The following is a 24,295-nucleotide window of genomic DNA, read 5'->3' as shown; positions in this document are numbered from 1 at the left end:
TTCACAAAAAGTCATGCTTTATTGTTGTGAAGCCTCTAACAGTGTGAATTGTGAGCTGTCTGACAGTTGATTGCACATCCAGTTTTTGTTGTGTCAATCCAAGGCAATGCCCAGCAGTATTCAGCAAATCAAGCACATCAGGGGAATGTCAAAACCAGGGGGGGAAAAAATTAGCATGCCCAGTCAGTTAGATCCCAAGCTTACCTGCTTCATTGTGCGGATACAGGAAAACATGCCTGCTCCGGTAATAGGATTGTTGCTCATTCAGTGAAGAGCAATCAATATTTATGTCTCAGTGATTTGGATGAATGTGTCCTAGAGGCTGCATTTTTGTCCTGTTCCAGCTCCCAGTGAATCTTGTTTCAGGGATGTCAGAGTTGGAACAGAACAAAGGATCACAAGAACAAAAGACTCAGGAACCCCTGTGGTAGAGGCCGACATGCATGCACCACTCGCTCCATAATAACAGTAATGGTTGGATTAATGGGTGTCATTTTTTGCTGCAGCTACTTAAGGCCTGCCTGTTGCTGAGCTAGATCAGTTAGTTTATTTTCTTAGTGAAATTTACAGTTATTTAATATTTATGACCTTGGAATTCTTAAAGCTATTGTTCATTTTCCTAAAGTAAAAAATACCAAACGTTGAACCCTGTTGTAATTAGATTTTTACTATCCAGTCATATATCATAATAATTACTTGACATAGCAAATTTGTCCTACAAATATGAAATGCTGCAATTTATTTTTAGGCCTACTGAGAAATCATGTATTCCTTGTTTTGCAAATACTGAAGGAATGTTCTGATGAATCCAGCTGTTCAGTGGAACACAGGCCTCATGAAATAAGTCTATAATCATCTTTTGCTAGTACATCATGAAAAACTTTAGCTTTGTCTTGGAGCACTAATTATGAAGGGACATTTTTTTTGGGCTGCTGTCTGTAACTTTTGTCCATCCTGTGAATTGGATGAATTTAGGCTGAGATTTACTCTCTCCACCTCAGCATGCTGCTGGAAAGGCACTGAGTCTCAAATGTGCAGTTTGACTTCGGTGGTCCTTAAACCCAGCCCTTCATGAATTATGTTGTGTTTTGTGTCTCAGCAGCAAGGACAACCCAGGTTATGCTGGTTTGGCCTGCATTAATGCTGCTGTATTGCAGCTACACAGCTTTTAAATGACATACTCCAGCTGGAGACATTGTTTAAAAATGAAGATTTTTTTTTTTGTTCCTTAAATATGTTGATATTTGGACCATAATGCATGATTTATAAGAAACGTTTATTTCAGCAGAAAAGCTGTCTCTGTAGATGACCGTTTTGTAAAGAGCACAGCCATGAAAGAAAGAAGTGGCTTTCCACAGTTAGAACTGTCTACTTTCAGCTCCCACAGCTCATGCATAGACAAATCTGCTTGCACATAGAGAAACCTTCTCATCATCCAGGACCCCATTACCTTACATATGAATGTGCAGTGGCAACATGAACACTAAGATCACATGGAACCTAAGGAACTCAAAACAAGTTTATAGTGTGTAATCCCACGATTAGCTCATAATAGATGAATGTGCCCAAAGTCTTGATAATAAACTTGCGTTCAAAAGTTTTGAATCTGTTGTGATAATAACGATTTCTATTATATTTATGGTACTTCTTATACGTTGATCTTTCTATTGAACTAGGTAAAAGTCAGAGTTGAAAACATTTTGGACTTAACTGACTTGGACTTTAGACAAATCCTTTGAATAACCTTATATCTAAATAATGTTGATGTTATTAAAATGAATCATTGGACGTTCCATTTTGTCATCAAAACAGTCATAACACTATCAAAACTTTGTGACAATTTCAGCTCATTTTGAGCATAACTCAAAAATGATAGCCAGTATCAAAAACAGTTGTACACACATAAAATTATATTTTTCATGTAAACACAAAAATGTTTAAATGGGTTTAAATAGATCATAATATAGTCCTTATTTTTAGGCTGCAAAGAGAGAAGATAAGAACATGAAGGGGTAAACCAACTCATTTTTATTTTAAATAGGCTTTTAGTGTGGGAGTTTCAGTAGAATGGTCTATATATATTACCTTATAGATTTAAATGAGATTTAGTTTAGGTTTAAATTAGATTTCTAATTAATTAGACTAATCAAAATATGTTTTCCCAATATTTTGGGGGCAACAACAAGTTATTTAATGATGAATAACTAAATATTAGGGCTGGGACCATTTGTCAGTTTATAGATCATTATTGAAAATTGCCATGTGATTAATATGTAATCCGCGAGTGTTCACATGGAAACAGTTTAAAAACATGACTTGTGAGGGAAGCAAAGTAAACATCATTCTAACTTTTACCAGCATTAACCAGATTCAACACTTCAGAGTGCATCTTCCAGCAGACCACAGTGAGTAGCAGAAGGTAGCAGAACTAGCAAAGACAGATAGCACAGTACTGACAATTAGCTACCGAACTGTAGGGATGACGAGTGGATTCCTTGTGTAACATGAAAATTCTCACTGAAATACTCCAGATGTACTGAATTAGTAGAAGAAAATGCAGCAGAGTGACAGTTAGATTGCACTTAAAGTGTGTAACTACCAGAGGTAGCCATTCCACAGAGCACACAGGCGCTGAATTAGTGGCAGAGCAGTATTGCTGAAATCACTCGAGCCCTGCTCTCTGCACCTTGCAAGAGTATAGACAACAAAAGATTGTTTACTACTGCTTCAAATACATTGAAAAAGAAGAGGATTTCTGTGCAAGAAATCCAAAAACGTTAGTCTTTGTGCAAAAAAATCGTTCAAACGTAAAGCCCTGAGTCAGCTGCACAGCCGTGTGTCTATGGCACATTGTCCTGCATTAAAATATTTTATCTTGCTGCTAGAAATTTTTTACCTGCGAATAATTAAAGATTGTGAGATCGTGAGTTGCACTGGACCAGCACATTTAAACAATAATTTCAAACTTTTAAATGACTTCTGTGCAAGTGAAGATGGTGATATAGAGCACCCCAAATGTTGTGGGACACTCCATGAACCCCTGTGTTTCTTGTTGAGCTGTAGTTAGCTTTTTACAAGCACAGCTGTTCAGTACGTTTTAATCTTAAAAACAAATAACGCACTCCAGGTAAAGTTACCAGTTGCTGTTACCATTGGCCAGGTATGTTAACGTATAGTGTTATGCATCTGTTTCTTAGATCCAGTCCTGGAGGGCAACATCACTGCAAAGTTTAGTGTTCTCACATGCCTCAACTCATGACATGCTGCATAAAACACCATCATGATTAGATAACAAAACATTTCAAATGTATCAAACACCTGTCCTTTAGCATTAACGTGTTACACCACTGAGGTCAGTGTAATTTTATGCCATAGAGAATTACTTTGGCTGATGTCAGATTTGATAAAGATCAGAAGTGGTCATAAAGGTATCATATCAGTCAGGCCCTGCTTATAGTGAAGCATCTGTAGTTGTTAGTGTTGTTGCTAAAGGAGACATCTCAAAAGTCAGTGTCTTGTGATGTTCTTAGGAATGGTGCAAAAATAGAACAGACAGTTTTTGATTTCCCTCCATCTTTCTTCTACTCTCTGTTCATCGGTGGCAGTCTCAGGGTTGTGGGCTACTAGGAGCGGATACACATCTTTTAGTACCGCCAGTTTTCTTGATCTGAGAGCCATTGTCTGCCATCATGGAAGGCCAGTCTTGCATAATGAGTGCTTGTTTATAAGAGTCTAGTAGAGAGGTAATGAAATGCTGTTGTAGTGTATATCACATACATATCACAAAATAAGGGCGCTAATAGAAACAGTGTTGGCTATCTTTGTTAAATGACAGTATGAGCAATAATACATTTGTTCCTTCAGCTTAAATACAGTTGTATGTAAGTTTGAGCTGAAAAGAAGTTAACGTGACATCTGCAGGAAATAAAACCTAAATATAGCACTTTTTCACATTTTAAGGCATGATGGCCATTTTTAGTTGAATTTGATTCATTGGTAAAAACTAAAAATGTGACAAACATTTGGGCACTCTTTCAGTTGATCAGTTGTTATCCCAGGACTGATATATACATTGTTCCCTTGGGTAAGGCACTTAACAGGTGGCGTTGCTCTGCTGGCAACACTGTGCTGTTCCCAGACTGGGCATAGTTAGGCCCAGAGGTTTCCCTCATAGGACCGATAGTATAACCCACTAATAAGGTATAACAGCATAAAAATATGTGACCTTAATTCAAGTTAGGTGTAGACAGTTTTAGATTGTGTAAATTATGTGATCTGTCAAACCATTCAGGGTGTCGTGCTTATACTCAACAGCTATGGGCTCATCTACGCAGCTGACCGAGCATCTGAAACTAATGGAATGATTGGGTCTTTAACTGTTCAAAATGTCATTACTACATGAAAATTAAGAAGGAGTATTGAAGACAAGATCTATGAAACAAAAATGTCTGGAAAAATGTTGACTGGTCAGTTATGCAAAGCAAAACCCCTACATTACTGCCAAGGATCTACAGGGAGATTTGACTAGGAATAGTAACACACAGGCCTGCTGTTCACTGTGTTGTTGGACAAGCATCATCTGCATCTGTGTTTCCCATCTCTGTTTGTGGAGACCCCATTTCACCGCACATTTAAGTGCTTTGCCTTTTTCAACACACCCACTTTAGCTCAGTAAGATGTTGATAATGAGCTGATTAGTTGGAATCAGGAGTGGTGAGGACTGGGAAGACAATAACGTGCTGAGCAGTTTGTCTTGAACAGGGTTGAACAGGGTTGAGAAACACTGGTCTACATGGACCTTGCCAATTGTTAAGCATGAGGGTGGATCTGTGATGCTTTGGGGTTGGAAAAAGTTGTGGGGATAGAGGGAAGAAAGGATTCTACTAAATATTAACAAGTCCTGAAAGCGAATATCAGTGAAGAATCTAAAGATGAAAAGAGTTTGTGTATCACAAGAACACAAAAATCCAAAACATACATCAAAATCAACCTTGATCTACTTTAAGAAACAAAGATTAAGCTTTTGAAAATCCTTCACCAATTTTATTTTATTGAATTTTATTTTATTGAATTTTATTTTATTTTATTTTATTGGTTCCCAATTTTAATATCATTGAAAATCTGTGGGTATATACTAAATGTGCAGTGCGTGCATGACAACCTATGAATATTCCTGAATTGAAGCTTATGCACATGCCACATTTTATGTTTTATATCTTTGCGATATGTTAAATTCAGCAAATAAACAATAATTGTGCATTTTACATATGCAGAAATATTCAACATTAAAGTCTGTTCCATGCAGAGTTGCTGTTAACTTCTTTTTATTGTGCAATTTTTGTGCAACTGTGCAAACTTTTGCATATAGTTGTCTTCCTAGTTTGAAGCAATAGCAAGGCATTTTTCTATAATATCCCATACTGCAAGCCCGGTACTGCAGTAAAGAGAACCATCCTCGCTCCAGGTTAACAGGTCTGGCTTGACACCGAATCGTTTCTTTTCACAATCGGAGTATCCCTGCCGGGATGCTTTTTGAAGCGAGGATGATGTGCGGCTCCTCTGAGGAGGAAGGATGTGACAAAGGCTTCAAAGCGCCTGTTACAGCACAGTCGGCCACGGAGATAAGATGACGCTCGGAATCGGGCGCGCATGGCAAGCTCTGTGGGGCTTGTGATTATGACAGTGATTGGCCTACAGAGGAGTGAGTCTTTTTTGGAATGTGAGGTTCTGGATTTTTTACGTGCAGTCGTATCCAACTTATTCCTATGTGAGGGGACTTTGAGTGCCTTATAGACAGAACTTTCAGTGGAGCGTAAATGCACAATACTTTAAATGCTAACACAGAGATGTGGGAATACATAAAAATATAAATGATCTTTATTGGTGGGAATGCCCACATGATGGTGTACTATAATCAATATGTCAACAGAAACCTTAACCTGCGGGAGAGAAATGCTTTAGAAGCTTATAATGCAAATGACTAGGGGTGGGAATCTCTTGGCACCTTACGATTCAATTCGATTACACTTCTGAGGGCTGCGATGCGATTATAAAATGATTATCGATGCGTCTTTTTTTCTATACAGGGTCTCTTTTTTTTCTCACTGTGTGACAACTTGATACTTTTAAAGCAAAGTATTTGTAATGATTTATAATGAATTTACTTCCAATATCTTGTATTAATAAAACAAATGAAAGTGATGTGGTAAGTGAACTGGAAGACTCTCATTCACTGCATTGGCTTGGAGCACATGAGACGCTGCTGCCACTGATCTGCGATTAAATGTCCAGTTACGGTGAAATAAGATCCAGAGGCAGCACGTTACAGCCGTCCTGCCCGTTTTCTTTAGTGATTTTATAACTTCAGATTTGGTCATGTTGTTCAGAGTCAGGGGTCACTGTATCAGCAAAATATCAGCGAGACGGCACGTACGCAACAGCGCGAAAGCCCCGTTTCTCAGTGAACTGGCATGCAATTTGCAGGTCACTTAGCAACACAGTCTCTCCTGGCTAGTAGCGAACGACCAGGGAAAGAGAGAGATTTAGCTAAGATGAACATTTGGAGACAAATGGACTTATTCGCATTTATAAGCGGCGCAGTTGATTTCCTGGAACATTAAATCTGCAACGAGAGACTGTCAAACACTAAAAAGTTGTGAAGCTGAAGTCGCTTCTCTTTCGAATTTTCCCGTTCCATCTTAAATGGTGCCACATTTGCATTCGGCGCCTGAGTCAGAATTTAAGGGGGAACGGAAAAATTTGAACAAGAAGCTGGAGAATAAGAAGCGACTTCCAGCCTCGTAACAGCTGCTCTAATAAGCTGCTCTACTTCTGAGGAAGTTTTCTAGCAGAGATGGGAGGTAAGCGGCTGTAGCTGTGCTGAAGCTTAAAGCAGAGCAAACCGTGTTTTCGTTCATAATTTTTTAGCCTTATACTAGGACATTCGCACACCCTGAGACATACTGGGCATTAAATATTGTGGTTCCCAAGATGGTCTAATTTTTGTTGAACAGACAAAGTGGCTCCTCTTAACTTTTGGGTTGTGACTCCTGACCTAAACTAGCTAGATTTTAACGCAGAGGGTGCTGGTCAGATTTCAGTTCACAGTTCACAGTACTTTATTAGATGATTTCTCACTCATCCAGTAGTGTTTTTGTTGCGCTGCACTTACCCACTTCCAAGTTCTGACCCTTTGCGTTCCGTCAACATTACTTTATAATATTATTCACAATTTTTGACATTTGTGAATTGATTCAGAATCGTTCACGTCTGCGTCGCGATTTATCTAAGAATCGATTTTCTTACAAATTATTCAAGCTAAGAAAGTTCTCATTTGAACTTTTTAATTGTGTTTACTCTAAGAGTAAGGTACAGGCAGAAAGCTGTAGAGCAATTACGTAGCAATATCTAATATAGAAATCTGTATTATGACCGCTCCTTGTATGTTCATTATGGAATATTTGTGTTAAACTGGTGGGACTAGCTTGCCGCTCTATTGAAGTTTGACTTTGAATGTAACAGTTTTTAGGTAACTGCTTCTTTAAAGGCTTGAATAGTCTTTTAAACTTGAACTTTCTTTTAAAGGCTGTCTTTCATTATTGTAGCATTAGTCTGTTAGCCAGTTAGCTAACAATTTCTGTTGACCTGCTCAGCCTACTCTAGTGAGGGTAGAAAATTATAGGAGGCACATCCAGCCAAAAAGAAATTAAAATTAAAACAATAAAATGTAAAAGCAAAACTCTTTTTGCCATTTCTGTTTCCAAATATCTGTGCAAATATCCTGCCCAAATTGAAAATGAAATGAAATACCTACATTTGCAATTTCATTTTTCACATAAGCATGAGCCAAAAATAAATTTAAAAGAAGGTCCATGTAAAGAGCTATTTGTCATTTGATTTTAGTCGTTGTTCTGGTATTTCATGGCCAAATCTACAACCCCAATTCCAATGAAGTTGGGATGATGTGTAAAACATAAATAAAAACAGAATACGATGATTTGCAAATCCTTTTCAACCTATATTCAATTGAATACACTACAAAGACAAGATATTTAATGTTCAAACAGATAAACTTTATTGTTTTTGCAAATATTCACTCATTTTGAATTTGATGCCTGCAACACGTTCCAAAGAAGTTGGGACAGGGGCAACAAAAGACTGGGAAAGTTGAGGAATGCTCAAAAAACACCTGTTTGGAACATTCCACAGGTGAACAGGTTCATTGGAAACAGGTGAGTGTCATGATTGGGTATAAAGGCAGCATCCCTGAAAGGCTCAGTCATTCACAAGCAAGGATGTGAACAACTGCATGAGCAAGTAGTCCAACAGTTTAAGAAAAACGTTTCTCAACGTGTAATTGCAAGAAATTTAGGGATTTCATCATCTACAGTCCATAATATCATCAAAAGATTCAGAGAATCTGGAGAAATCTCCGCAAGTAAGCAGCAAGGCAGAAAACCAACATTGAATGCCCGTGACCTTCGATCCCTCAGGCGGCACTGCATTAAAAACCCACATCATTCTGTAATGGATATTCCCAGAGGGGCTCAGGAACACTTCAGAAAACCACTGTCAGTGAACACAATTCGTCGCTCCATCTACAAGTGCAAGTTAAAACTCTGCCATGCAAAGCAAAAGCCAAATATCAACAACACCCAGAAACGCCGCCGGCTTCTCTGGGCCCGAGCTCATCTGAGATGGACTGGCGCAAAGTGGAAAAGTGTCCTGTGGTCTGACGAGTCCACATTTCAAATTATTTTTGGAAATCATGGATGTCGTGTCCTCCGGGCCAAAGAGGAAAAGGACTGTCCGGATTGTTATCAGCACAAAGTTCAAAAGCCAGCATCTCTGATGGTGTGGGGGTGTGTTAGTGCCCATGGCAGGGGTAACTTACACATCTGTGAAGGCCCCATTAATGCTGAAAGGTCCATACAGGTTTTGGAGCAACATCTGCTGCCATCCAAGCAACGTCTTTTTCAGGGACGTCCTGCTTATTTCAGCAAGACAACGCCAAGCCACATTCTGCACATGTTACAACAACATGGCTTTGTAATAAAAGAGTGCGGGTACTAGACTGGCCTGCCTGCAGTCCAGACCGGTCTCCCATTGAAAATGTGTGGCGCATTATGAAGCGCAAAATACGACAACGGAGACCCCCGACTGTTGAGAGTTGTACAAATGAAGTTGTGCATTAAGCTTCAACAATTAGTGCCCTCAGTTCCCAAACGCTTATTGAGTGCTGTTAAAAGGAAAGGTGATGTAACACAGTGGTAAACACGCCCCTGTCCCAACTTCTTTGGAACGTGTTGCAGGCATCAAATTCAAAATGAGTGAATATTTGCAAAAAACAATAAAGGTTATTCATTTGAACATTAAATATCTTGTCTTTGTAGTGTATTCAATTGAATATAGGTTGATAAGGATTTGCAAATCATCGTATTCTGTTTTTATTTATGTTTTACACAACGTCCCAACTTCATTGGAATTGGGGTTGTAAAATGAAAAAGCCAATAGAGAAAAGAAAATCCTAGCTTTACGTTGGCTTTGGCTTTTCTTCATGAAATGCAGAATACATGTCAAAACTAAAATCAAAATGTAATGTTTAAGTTCTTATTTCTTTTTCATAGTGATAGGCTGCATAGCTGACAAAATGAAAATGCAAAATGGATAAATCAACAGCAAAGTGACCGTCTGTGATTCAGTTTTCAGCGTTGTTGCGCTTTAAGTGTCAGAATAAAAAAAGAAAAATGCAAATGAACATCAGCACAACCTACTGGAGATTTACTTTTCAATTCTGAGTTTTATTTTTTGTTTTCGGACTGACCAATATGCAAATATATGTTAATTAGTGTTAGGCGGGGCTACGGGGTACATTTTAGGACATCCTCAGACCTCAGAGTCAGAACAGCATCATTCCTCAAGGTAAACTACTTCGAGTCTCGGGAAAAAAACAGTTAGGTCTGGCCATGCAAGCTGATTCGTTGACAAGCTGTCTAACCGCACTGATATTTCCCCATAACATCTTTTTTTTTTTCACTGCATGACTCCGCTAAGACTTTGATAGGAGATGCTCAAGCCATTTGAACGTTTTTACTTCTTACTTTGCACACAAACAGAACATGGATACTTCTAAGGCTATGTTTACACAGCAGGTAAAAGTGGCCCAAATCTGATTTTCTCACCAAGTCCGATTCATTTGTTTGGCTGTTCACATTTTTTTTTAAATGTGACCTGTATGAGATATCAGTCTGAACCGATCAGCTCCTAAACCGACCCGCTTGCACAAAAGACCAATGCTTCACGAGGCTCGTCCGGAGGTAAGCAGTCATGACAGCCAGAGAACACCTGTCGCTCCCAGAGCTTTCAGTTTCGTCTTCACCAGCATCACGGGAGCGATTATGAAGTTCCAATGGTTGAAAGCTGGACTCATCACACACAGTGTGTTCGAGTTTGAAAAAGGGCACGTTATTCGGCCACAGCCACTTCTTTGGTTCATGTCCTCAGATTCTTTAAACTGTTCTCTGACGCTGCAGCCTCAGTCTCCTCCAGCCGCGCACGGCTATTTTGTTCTAAACCTCTTCAAACACGGACCGGTTGCGGGAAGTCTTCTAGTTTTTTGGTACATAAACATCAGCCTAAATGTTTGAGTCTCAGCAAAGAGAAATTATGAATATCGAGTTGGATTTGATATAAAAGTCGCATTGCCGCAGATCGGATATGTATCGGATTTCAGTAGCACATATGAAAGCGTCTCGAATCAAAATTGAAAATGTCAGATTCACTGCATTTTTGCTGTTCACACTGCCACACAGATGTCACATCTGTGTCACATATGAAGAGAAAGATCGGATTTGGGCCACTTTTACCTGCTGTGTAAACATGGCCTAAGATCACATTTGACCCACAGCCAATTTGGTCAACTCTTAAGATGAGACTACAATAAATTCCCAACCTGTCATTACCTCAGACCAAGCTTTCCAGTCGGCAGCCGTGACCGAAAAAACCTAAACAACCTGAAAGTAGTCAGAAATGAACCGAATACCATTCGCCAAACATGTAGCCTTGTCTTCATAGTCTGACTAAATAGGACTGAGCCATAAAACCAACGCAATAAAAAACAAAAATGCTGCTCAGTGGTGATGACGGTTTGAGAATTTAGTGTAAAGAGCTGGATAACACACTCCCTCTTGTGTTCTGTTGCTAAAATCATGCAGGTTTGCCACTACCGGTATAACTGGTAGTAGTCAAGCCCTAATGTTAGATCCAAGTACAGCTGTGTCACAACGCTGGTGCTAATACATTTGAGGCTTTCTTTGGTGGCTTTTTTCTATATCAAAAGTGATTAATCATCATGTTTGCCAGTGTATATGAAAAATGTCTACCAAAGTACTGTGTAACAGCAGCCTTTGTCTCAAGAAAAACCATTTACATTTAAGCCCATTCAGAGCTCTGCTCCTCTACTGACCCGGCCTTTGCTTACTTTTCCTCCATCTTTCCTCTGTATTCACCTTATTTTTCAAGTGACCATTGTGTTTCGCAATTATGGCTGAAGTGTTTTGTTGGGGAACAGAAGTGCCACTCGTTACCATTTCTAACAACTCAAAGAAAGTACCGTATTTTCCGGATTATAAGTCGCACTTTTTTTCATAGTTTGGCCAGGGGTGCGACTTATACTCCAGAGCGATTTATAGTCCGGAAAATACGGACTTCACGGCAACCGGGAGAATGCGCCACGCTACGTTCTCGGAAGTCATTGAATGGATCAGCAAAGCATGGGCTTCCGTGAAAACCGAAAGCATCCTGCTGGGATTCAGAAAGGCTGGAATAATTGCAAATGTAACTGACGACGAGTCTGACAAAAGCGACGAAGAAGAGGAAGCGGCGCTTCGTCCACCTCCAGAGTTAGCGGAGTTGTTCATAAGTGACACTGAGGATGAAGAGTTCAATGGATTTGATGATTTGGAGTGATATAAACTTTGATAAAAATGGTTTGATAAACTTGTTAGCATGTTCTTTGTTATAGTTTGTCATTGTTATCTGAATAACTGTTCATGTTACGTTAACTTGGATTTTATGAAACCCCCCCCCCAAAAATGCGACTTATACTCCAGTGCGACGTATAATCCGGAAAATACGGTATGCTTATTTTTTAAGTTAATGTTTACTGGGACAAAATGCAGTTTGCATCTGATGTGAAGATGAAGTTACTGCAAGAACAACAATGCTACAAGCATAAATAACGCAGAGCTTCTAGAGACATGAGATGGCTTCATAATGACTCATTGAAAAGCCCAGTGTTAAGCTTTGAAATCTGTGTCTGTTATAGGCAATCAGATAATAAACTGTCAGTTAAACATCACTGTTCGCTCCTAACAGACTAACTTTTTTCCTTATTATTATATTTTCCTTATCGTTATGTTTTCCTGGTTTTAAAAAACAGATTTCTACATTAGACATTGCTGTGAAAAGGGATCTTTGTCTGTACCTGACAGTGTATAAACAATTAAAAAGTTTAAATTTAAATTTTTAATTTTACTAGTGTGAATAATTGGTGTCATGTTAGGCTGTGAATGGGATCCTCTGACAAACGCCAGAGACATTATAAATGAAGAGACTGCTCACTGCCTGAAATATGAATATGAAACCACAGTGCTCAACATGGTGTCTGTTTATGGAGAAAGTCTCGCCCTTCTATAAAAAGAGCCAGTGAGCTTGCTGGTCATGTTGTGAGCAGAGAAATGTCGATAATATTGTGGTGCTAGCTGGGAAAGCCTCCCACTGTTGTGGAGATCGGCGCAAGCGCAGTAGCCAGAACAAGCAGAAAAATCACAGGTTTTGTTTGTTACAGAGTTAAACAATACAAACCATTTATAAAGTTTTTGTTACATTTTATCGGAGTCTGGTCTTGTATGACTAGAAATAAGTGCCCATCACCGTTGCATAGATGGCGTGAACAGACTTTGCTGTATGAATTTGCTAAGGCGCCCCTGCTGTCAGTGCTAGCTCAGCATCATCATGATGTCTGTCAGCCATTGTCACTGCACAATGGCAACTTTTATCTGCCAAACTCTATGCGTGACTTTATAACCTGTGTGAGATTTTTTAAATTAGTGTTGACATCCTTTGGTTTGTAGGCCATCCTATTCAACCCTGTGTCTTCAAATCAGTAGGGTTTATATAATATTATGTAGCCCAGTCAGTCAGTATATGTGGACTTCAGCCTTTGTTAACTGCTGTCAAATTATGCCAAATGGTGGCACAGGTAGAAATTGAAAGAAGTTTGCAAACTCTGAGATGCTACCTTTGTTCAGCAATATTCTCTGTACTCTGCCTGCAGCTGCATTTTTTGGACTAGCATTTTAGAAATGCACTTTGGCGTTCAAAGCAGCGCTGGGGCTACCTTTCAGTTGCACAGTTCAGACACCCAGTGGCACATGGTCTTGAAGTCTAGCCATGAATTAAGGGTGTTTTCACACTTGGGCCGTTTCAGTGTCTGAAGTGGACTCAGACCACTGAGTCATGGTTTCTTTTGCATATGTAAGCATGCCAAACGAACTCAGGCCCCTCTAAACGGCCCCAAAAACAAACGTAGTTCGATTGATTTGTACATTGTGAAAACAAAACGGTTCCAGTCCACTTGGGCTTTGCTTTATGGTGAAGACCTCGAGGCTCACTGTACACACAGTCTTCAGCACTTTAGCAGGTAAAAACAGATCAAGGATCATTATACGGTTCTGCTCAGGATAAAGCCTGTTTAGGATCTGAGACAAAACTCTGCAGAGCCCATCATCCATTATACTGTTCATATTTTTGCTAGCAGAATTTGCAGGTTAGTTTTTCTCATGAAAATGGAGGAATTTCAAGTACTGAGTGCAAGTAGTGCCAGTGCTGTACAGCCCTGCATTTTGGCCATTAGTGTACAGCGTACCATGACACTGCAGTGGAGGGTTGTTGTGAAATGTGAGTCTACCCGGGTGCAGACTGATCAGTGGACATTAACACCAGTAGCAGCAGGACTTTGACATGGTGGAATGCATGAGAACACTCGCTGTGAGTGGTTCAGAGCTAATGACTGCTTCCCACCAATTGTGCATGACGACATTGTGTTCATACTGTACTAATTAGTTTTAGTATTAATTATAAAAAACTGTTAATAAGTGTTACCATGTTGTTGCAAAAGTTAGACATGACACCTGCAAACTATGATGTTGAAATTATACAACTGTATTTGATTAAATAACGTTTATTGTTATAATGTACATGGTTAAGGTTCCGTTTCCATTTGAATTGTTTGTCCTTTTTTCAAAAAGTCTGATTATTTGATTAATTCATTTATTTTTTAAAATTAATTCATCAGGGTACTCAATTACTAATGTAATCGATAGTCACAGCCCTAAATATGATTAGTAGTAATTGGCATCTTGATGTTACGGCTTTGTTTTAGACAATGTTTTTTTATTAATCCACAGTTCACCCTACAATCTTCCTAACAAATTATAACCTTTATTAGCATGTGAGAAGAGGTTCCTCTGACGGTTCTATTGGTGCAACTTCAAAGACTAAATCCATTATGGCCTGTTCAGTTAATAACTAAGGCTAGTCTTGGGCTAAATTACACTGTGAATAGGAATTCTTAATTGATGGACAATTTAAGTATGTTAAGGATTAATCTGCATTTGGAAAGCCATCCCTTAGAGCAGTTCTTAGCCATTCAGTATCTATGCTGCTGTACTGAGAGACAGATGAAAGCCTTTTAATAGCAAAAATGACGGAATTCACACTAACTGCTTTGCATGTTTGCTTCACAGGATACGAAAGAGCTTGTGGCCATAAAGAAGTTTAAGGACAGTGAAGGTAAAGGATGATTGAATGACTCTTATTGCATGTTATTCATATCTGTGACACACTGTTCCCTATTTGCATCATGAGCAGTTTCAGTGTTGGCTTTAGTTATGCAATTTATAACTGACTAATTTATTAGCTTTCCCATTCAGTGATGAATGTAATTTGTAACTGTTATTGCATGTTGGTAGCCGAATATTGTAAAATATTTCAGAAACTTATATTGCAAAACAAATAAGAAAAGGCAAAAAAGACTGATCTCATTAATGAAATCTTATTAATTAGATGTCAGCTTATGTAACTGCTATAAAGGTTAAAAAAAACAGGAGATGCACTCTGATCCCTGCCTGTGTCTCCTTACAGAGAATGAAGAGGTGAAGGAGACAACACTGCGCGAGCTGAAGATGCTCCGCACCCTGAAGCAGGAGAACATAGTAGAGCTGAAGGAGGCGTTCCGCCGCCGGGGGAAACTCTACCTGGTGTTTGAATATGTGGAGAAGGTCAGTCAAAAGTGCATACTTTTGTGCATCTGCTGCTTAACTGGTGCTATGGTGATTATTTATGGTGTTTGCCTGTTAATTACCTGGTCTTTTAGTATGTGGAGAAGATCAGCTTGAAAGTGTATGCTTCATCTGCTGTTGAGCTAGTGATGATGAAATGCATGCCACACCTAATGTTTGTTTCACCTGATGTTTAAGAAAGTCTGCCCAGAGTGCCCTTGTGGAGAAGGTCAGTCCAAAGTGCAGGCTTAGTCAGTATTTGCCTTGAGTCAACTGTGGAAGACATCACAGAGTGGATGGTTTGCATGGTGTTTGAGCATCTTTGACATCTGTCATTGAATGGCATTGCCAGGAGGTCATCTGACAAAGCAGGATGTTTCAATCAGCTGGATAATGTAAGCCCAAAATTAGGTTTGCTACATAGGAATATGCCTTGCCTCGCCTCTTCACCAGTTTACCTGGCTAAGAAATTCTGCTTTGTGGTAGGAGTGGGAAAGATTCATAAATTCATTGCAGTTCTCTTTTGAAATGTGCATTGTTGCATAAAATGTCAATCAAAATGTCAATCAAAACATACTGCTGCCCATAGTATTGGTTTGCTTGAAATGTGGGTGACAGCTGGCCATCACTTCTGTAGCCTGTCTCTATGACCCGCCCTGTGTCAAGTAATTAAAATTAAAAATGCTTTGCTGTCTTTGTGAGAGATGTGGTAGCTGTGCTCCCACAGCGAGAGGTCAAGATTGAAGAATGAAGCTGGCAAAAAGCCACAGTGCGCTGGCTCATATGATTTCACTAATTTCACTATACAAACATGGCTTGTGGGTGCAGCTCGAACCCTGCCTGAAACAGGACATTTGTTTGATGAGAGTGAGGTTTTTTACATGGGAGCAGACTCTCTGTACAGACCCACAGTGGTTTGAATGTTTTCAGAACATGTGGTTGGTTAGTGTAGTGGTTAACACCTCTGCCTTCTACGCTGTAGACTGGGGTTCAGTACCCCACCAGGGCAAGCACCCTACACTATACCAATAAGGGTCCTTGGGCAAGACTCCTAACACCACCTTGGCCTACCTGTGTAAAATGATCAAATTGTAAGTCGCTCTGGATAAGAGCGTCAGCAAAATGCCGTAAATGTAATGTATGGCTGTATGGTGGAGCCTCAGTGGGTGGCCAACTATGCAGACAAAAGCAGCAAATATTTCATAAAATAACTTAATTTTATGGTTGATAAATAATTTCTATGTTCACTTGTTAGAAGTACAGCCGGCTGCAGCTTTCTAATTCCAAAGGTTCCACCAGTTTTGCTTAGACTAAACAGACCATTAACATTTAATCATGCTTTGCAGTTTCAGCAGCCAATCAGAATGTGTTTGAAACATTCAGCACATCTAAGCACTACTTGTTATCGCATGAAGTACATTTTTGGTTAACATTCAAATACTGTTGTTGTTGCTTTTTACAATTCAGTGACCGTTGTTACTGCTTGATTGCTCAGGTGCTTACTGTAATATATTTTTTAGCCTTTTTAGGCTTTCTAGCTTGCACCTCACTGTACAGTACTGAAAATGCAAACTCCAGCCCCTGTTGTGTGCCCTTTCAGCACCACATCAGTATCTCATCTTGTGTAATTGTTTTATATCAAAATGATGTAAATATAATATATACTTGTAAAATGTTTTACGTTTAAAGTGTTTGTGCCCCTTTTTTGAGCACCTGTTTACTTACAAATGTCATTGAATATTAAACTAGTAAACTATTAAACTAATCAGCTATTAAGTTATTTATTTTTAGCTGTTTAAACATAACTTTGAAATGTTTTAAGTCACTGTGTTTGTGACCTATACTGTCTATAGCCAAAACACTTCTTATATCTTGTAACGTTATAATATTCATTTAGGCTACGTTTACACAGCAGGTAAAAGAGGCCCAAATCTGATCTTTTTCCTCATATGTGACACAGATGTGTCATCTTTGTGGCTGTGTGAACAGCAAAAAACGCAGTGAATCTGATATTTTCAATTCCGGTTTGAGACGCTTTCATACGTGGTACTGAAATCCGATCCGTATCCGATCTGCAGCAATGTAACTCAGTCTGAACAGCCAGATCGGAACTCGTGACTTTTACATCAGTACAACTCGACATTTGTCAGCATTTCACGTTGCTGAGACTCATTTAAGCTGATGTTTCAGTACCAAAAAAATAGAAGAGACTCATCGCAGCGTCTCCGTGTTTAAAGAGGTTTCGAACGAGCCGCCCGAGGCTGCAGCGTCAGAGAACAGTTTAAAGAATCCGAGGACACGAACCAAAGAAGTGGCCATGGCCGAATAACGTGCCCTTTTACAGCGAACTCGAACACATTCTGGGTGATGAGTCCAGCTGTCAACCATTTCACAATCGCTCCTGTGATGCTGGCGACGACGAAACCCAGAGCGCCTAGTTTTCGCTAGTCGTCACGATTGTTGTATTGTTTTTTTGCGCATGCAGGTCTGTTTGGGAGCGTGATTTGTTCAGCCTGATGTCGCATACAGATCACATTTAAAAGATAATGTGAACAGCTAAACAAAAAAATCTGATTTTTTGAGAAAATCACATGGACTGTCGGCACTGGGGATTGAACCTGGCAACCTTCCGGTCACAGGGCCAGTTCCCTAACCTCCAGCCCACGACTGCCCACAAGTTGGAAGTAGTTGTAACGTGGTATCTTTGTCAGTGCTGCAAGGTTTGAACTAAGAGAAAGCAAATTCAGCCAGGACAACTCTGCTAGTTATGCTTTTTATTAGATAACGTCTTCACAAGTGCTGCTCACAACACAAGCCTAGTCAGGTGCGAGAACAGCCAGATTTGGGATTTTGAGTTAGTTATTAGACACGTGACCTTCTCCCAGCTTTATTGTCTAATGTGTACAAGACAATACCTTCTACAAAAAAGTTTGTCATGCTCTTTGTTTTCATTTTAGAAATGTTAGGACTTTATAAGTCGTGTAGAGTATGTCCAGCTTGTTGGTGTATTTAAACATCCAATATTTCCACCCATTTTTTGTGTGATTCTCCCTTGTTTTGCACAGCTCTCCTTTCAGTGAAAATGCATGCAGCAGAGGAATGTGCACATTGCCCTTAAACTGCAAGATTAGGCTTGTGCGCCAATTATGTACATTACATGCGGACAGAGTGTGTCCTAAAACTGGGGCAAAAGAACATCATGGCCATAGTGAGCATCATCATGTTGATAGAGTATTTTTTATTTTTAATGATTATTGTACTTAATGTTAAATGACCAATGCTACTGAGGTTTATAAACTTTACAGTTAACATAATAATGCATGTTCAGTGTACAGGACATCGTGCTTGAGGTGGGTTTGCATACTGGTGTGGGGTATTAACCCTAGTCTTTGTTTGTGAAACATACGGAGCCCCACTGATAACATCCTGTATAACTAAAAATAATGCGTGGCCATGACTTATTAACGTGTGGGAACGAGATCCTAATGTGTGGCCATGACTTAGTGAGGTGTGGGAATGAGATTATTAAGTCATGGCCATGAATTAGTAAGGCGTGGGAACAAGATCACGGCTTACTAAGTTGTGGCCACACATTAGGATCTCATTCCCATGCTTTACTAAGTCATGGCCATGACTTAATTATCTCATTCCCACACCTTACTAAGTCATGGCCACACATTATTTTATTTGTACAGGATGTCACCAGCAGGGCTCCATAGAAAGACATGAAAAATGTGCCTCTGAAATGACTAACCTTGCCCTCAGTCCATTTCAAAAGAGGAAAACATATACAATAAACTATACAATAAAACTGGGCATAGGACCTCCTGCTAGTTACATGCTCATTGGTGCAGTTTTAAATAGATATCAGAGTCAGTAACTGAAGTTCTTTTATAGGTGTATGAAAGTTCTATGAAAATAATCCAGCCTTAATGCATTATGAAAAATGCCTAATTTAATGGAGGTTTCATTCCTTTGGTGTTTTACATTTCAGAACATGTTGGAGTTGTTGGAGGAGATGCCCAATGGTGCACCACCTGATAAAGTTCGAAGCTACATTTATCAGCTGATTAAAGCGATCCACTGGTGCCATAAGAACGAGATAGTACATAGAGGTAAGGGATGATGTGAAGAAGACCTTTATGCTGATTAGTTATGCATGTTTGATTGTTTTCTTATTGGGAATCCCAGCTGTGTGTATCAGTGTTCATTACTTAGCCTTAGAGTTGTCACTAGTGATGTCCTGATTCAGACAGTTTAAGGTACCAGCTATATTAAGCTCAATTCAGTTCCTGTCCTTAATTAGTTTTTTTGTCCACACTTTGTTTAAATTTCTCTCATAGGTGATCCATTATCCACTGCTTGCTACAGGCACATGTAGCAAAGTTCACGTTATACACATTTAAACAATGGCATTTACTGTTTAAATGTGTATAACGTGAACTTAAAATATTGTCAGCACCACTGTTTCGACAGAGTGTACACTAGCTGCCTTTTGTCTTAACCTGGTCATGTAAAATGTGAGTGTGCAGAGTTATTTTCTGTCATTTACCATGAGCGGTATAGTGGCATAAGCATGTACCAAATACACACCTGCCACTTTATTAACTTGTGCATCCAGTTTAAAATGAAAATGTCACAGCCACTGCAAGACACATTCTGTTGTGCTGGCCAAACCATTCCACTACTAGTTCAAACCAGCATGCTCAAAACCGAGACAAAAAAAGGCCAATGCTTGCATGTTAGAGCAATTTGAAATCATAGCATATTCACAACAATATAAAATTTTTAATTTGAACACCCCGGTCTAATTACAGAGAACCCTCTTAAATATGGCTGGTTTTCTGCCAGTTTTATGGTCCAATTTCTATTTATTTACTAAGTTTAATAAGCTGGGGGAAAACAGGACATAAAAACTAACATTTTCAGAGGTGTCACGTTATTTGTTTGATTTCACAAATATACAGTAATTGTACGTTAAAGTATGTACACGTGTTCTCTGTAGAACTTGTTTTCACTCAGAAATCAGCAAGACATGTCAATTGACTGGGTCACCCAAACTTTTTCATACAACTGTAAGGAATCCACAATAAATAAATAAATAAAACCATACAAGTTTAACATGTTTATGACATCAAAAATTGAGGGATTTTTCTGGAGCAGAAGCATCAGATTTTATATATATATATATATATATATATATATATATATATATATATATATATATGTGTGTGTGTGTGTGTGTGTGTGTGTGTGTGTATACACACACTGTGTGTATATATATATATATATATATATATATATATATATATATATATATATATATATATATATATAACAATTCTGGTTCCATTGACTTACATTAAAAGTAAAATATGATTTTTCTTTATCCTGTACAGTTGTCATTTTGGAGATATATATATCTGAAAAATAATAAATCAGCAATCAATTACTAATATACAGTTGTATGCAAAAGTATGAGTGCCCTGTTCAAACTACAATAATTTTGATTTTCTAAGTGAAAATGAGTTAAGGCACGGTTACATTTTATTTGCTGAATTTAATATTTTATGTTTTATAGAAAATAAATTTAATACACCACATTTTATTATATTATTTCAATATGCACTATAATTATCAGGACAGTGTCATGTTTACATTTATTCCCTGTAGGGGACACTTGAACTTGCTCTCACTTAGAAAATCAACAAGACATGTAATTGTGTTCAAACTTTTTAACAGTGACATCCCTAGAGTTTCTCAGTTGTTACATTTATTTAGGTGATATTTTTGCATTATTTAGGAGATATTTTGTATGTTTTTGTATACACCTGTATGCTAGCCTGCTCTCTGTATCCGTTCTCAGACATCAAGCCTGAAAATCTCCTCATCAGCTCCAACGACATCCTCAAGCTGTGCGATTTCGGTGAGTCAATTCGTCTGGCCCACATTCAGCTGATCCTGGATCATTGACACCCTTAATCACACTGTGTGCTGTGTGAGATCTCGCTGTGCTTAAACTCAGACCCCGTGACAGACATAAATAGGAGACTAGATTGTACCTTGCCTTGTGGATGTTTGATATACGGACAAATGATATATAATATGATCTCGCATGACCTCTTCATCAGCCTATAGCACCCACTCTGCGGCGAATTATACTTAGATGTATATAATTGGTCTAATACACACGATGATTCCCCACTGCGATGCCCCACCTGGTGGAAGATGAATATAATTGCACAAAAAGTAAAAAGTCACGCTTCATATGGTTTCAGCAGATCACTGACTGCCATGGAGAATGCGCATGACTCACTGTAACTGCAGCAGCAGACTTCTCTCAAAGACTTTTTTTATTTTTAGCCCAGGGAGCACAGCTAAATTAATTGAGAAGTCTGAATGTTGTGCACAGTGTCGCTCATGTCACCTGTCACTTTTTCTTTATTTAATAATGATATAATGATAACAAAAGTAGAATTAATAATATGACAGCAAAGAACATTAATAATGAGTATCCAGTGGAAAACAGCTGCAGTACATTTACACTGTACATAAAGGGAGTGGGGGACAACAACCATGCTAACATAACTAAAAATCGACAACTGAAGGGAGAGATAGAAAATCATAGGGTTTGGAGAATTAAATAGTCTAAATTCTAAAGTTTTTGAGCTATAAGAGTTAACAACTTGACACTGGATGATTACGGAAGATATTTAAAGCTAAGACCATGAAGTGAGAAGTAATTTGTATTCGCAGATTGACAGAGGACAAGAATGATATGCTAATGGTTTGGTTTATGAAAGACTGCTAGCCACTAGGTTTTGCATGTGTTTTAGTCTGGCGTTTGGCAGGGAGTAGGGAAAAAGAGGCACTGAAAAAATGGTTTATGATTTTATTGTCAAGTTGTTGCATATAAAGAAAAAGAATGAACATTGTATCCATATGTGACAGTTTGACACATTTTAATATTCAGTGTCAATTTAAAGAACACATTTTTCATATTTTCTCTCTTACTCAAATGATGGGGCCAAATCTAATCTGATCTTGAGATCTAAACACCTGTTTCAGTCAATGCATGTGACATTAATAGAGAACATGGTCCCAAAACTCCCACAAATTCTGACCTGACATCTCAGACCTTAAAATGATTATTTCAGGCTTTACAGGGTGACTTGCAGCAGGGCACGACCACATATTTTAGCTTGTTTAATTCCCCACACTCCCAGTGATCACCTTAACCCACACCATCACAATCAGTCATATGCCACACTTCTATCAACTAAACCCAGAAATAGCATGTTTGCTGTTATATACTACCCTGCTAATTATCCAGTCAGCTTAGCCCCACAACATGTTCATTGTCAATTAACTTATCTCACACTAACATATTAAGCATCATACACCAAACTCAAAAATCAATCCTGACGAGAATGTTCAATGTCTCCTGCAATACCCCCAACTACCAACTTAACCCACACCAACACGTTCAGGGTCATCCTCCACCCTCCCATCAACTTGATCCTCACTAGCATGCTCAGTGTCATGCACCACACTCCCAACTGTCAACTTAACCCACACCAACATGTGCACCATCTGTCACACTACCAACTATCAACTTAAACCACATCACATTGAATCTCATACACAACACTTCTATAAACCTCAACCTTACCAACATATTCAGTGTCATCTGCCACACATTCAGCCAGTACATTCAGCGCTGTCTACTCCTCTAACTATTAAATCTACCCACATCACCACATTCGTTGTCACAAACTGAAAGAAATCAAGACTCAAAAATAGTACTGGGCTGCACTGAGTAGCAGAATTATTGTGCAAGGCGTTACCAGTCTGACAAATTATTATTGCCGTCATAAATTACATCACGATACCCTAAACAGAGTGCATCATCGATATCACCTTTCCTATATAGATACACAGTAACAAGCAGCTGTCTGGATGTTGGCCCACTGTTCCATTTTAATAGAATCTTAATATTTTTAACCAGTTGATTGACTTTTGTCTCATATCCCCTATTAACTTTTTTTTTAAAATAAAATGAGAATGAGAATGAATGAGAATGAAATGAGAATAAAAATCATTACAGTGGCAGTACTGGTTTTTCAGTGCATTTTGTCCATCCAACTTGTTTGCAGATCATAGATATAAATATTGTGTAACATTATTATGACAAAGCACTGTGCCATATTGCCAGCTTTAGTGCAACACACTTGTATAAGAAAAATGAGAGATCCATGAAATAAGCCAGTTACTTTTTTTTTCTCACTTTTCTCTTTCTTTACTAGGCTTTGCCCGCAATCTCTCAGAAGGCAGTGATGCTAACTACACTGAATACGTGGCCACGAGGTGGTACCGCTCTCCAGAGCTGCTTCTGGGGTGAGTGTTCTGAATGTCACATCTCCCTCTTTTGCCTCACACAGTTTTCTGTGAAACCTCTTACTACCACTCCTGAGAGTGTCTGCTGCAGTGGATCCCAACTCTGGTGCTTTTGGTTTGTTGGGATGGGATTCTTAGAAGCATCTTAATGCAGCGATGACTCTTTGGTAGACTGAACATCATACAGCAAACTTTCTCTACTAGTTAGGATGATCTTAACATTAAGAAGCTTTTTTGAGGGGGTTACTAATACAAAAAGTGCAGACATTTTAGCACAATAGCACGGCCTACATGTTCTCCTCTTCTGTAGTACAGTAAATACATCATCAAATATTGGTCTGAAATATCAGTGAAATCTTAACATCCGTTCAGTGCGTGCCTTTTTTGAGGGATTCCAGTCGTATGCCAAAGTTTGGGCACACCTGGTCAAATTACATTGTTTTTAATTTTCTAAATTTGCACTACGTGCAAAAATATGTTTTATTTTTTCCCCAATACTCAGCAAATAAATAGAAAATAGTTGCACTGGTTGTGTCAGAGCAGGCAAAACATTGAGC

General features: G+C 38.8%; 1 protein-coding gene across 3 annotated transcripts in view; it reads left to right on the top strand.

The window, feature by feature from the left end:
- cdkl5 (cyclin-dependent kinase-like 5) overlaps positions 1 to 24,295 on the top strand; it is a 74,045-nt gene that overhangs the window by 21,847 nt on the left and 27,903 nt on the right. For all 3 annotated transcript variants that reach the window (XM_017694644.2, XM_017694645.2, XM_017694643.2), the window contains exons 4-8: positions 14,808 to 14,853; positions 15,205 to 15,341; positions 19,336 to 19,456; positions 21,208 to 21,267; positions 23,648 to 23,738. In XM_017694644.2, the coding sequence (XP_017550133.1) occupies positions 14,808 to 14,853; positions 15,205 to 15,341; positions 19,336 to 19,456; positions 21,208 to 21,267; positions 23,648 to 23,738 (455 nt within the window). The remainder of the gene's footprint in view (positions 1 to 14,807; positions 14,854 to 15,204; positions 15,342 to 19,335; positions 19,457 to 21,207; positions 21,268 to 23,647; positions 23,739 to 24,295) is intronic.

Source organism: Pygocentrus nattereri, chromosome 25 (assembly GCF_015220715.1).
Source record: "Pygocentrus nattereri isolate fPygNat1 chromosome 25, fPygNat1.pri, whole genome shotgun sequence".
NCBI lineage: Eukaryota > Metazoa > Chordata > Actinopteri > Characiformes > Serrasalmidae > Pygocentrus > Pygocentrus nattereri.
The sequence above is the reverse complement of the archived record's forward strand: the minus strand, read 5'-3'. Positions and strand labels throughout refer to the sequence as shown.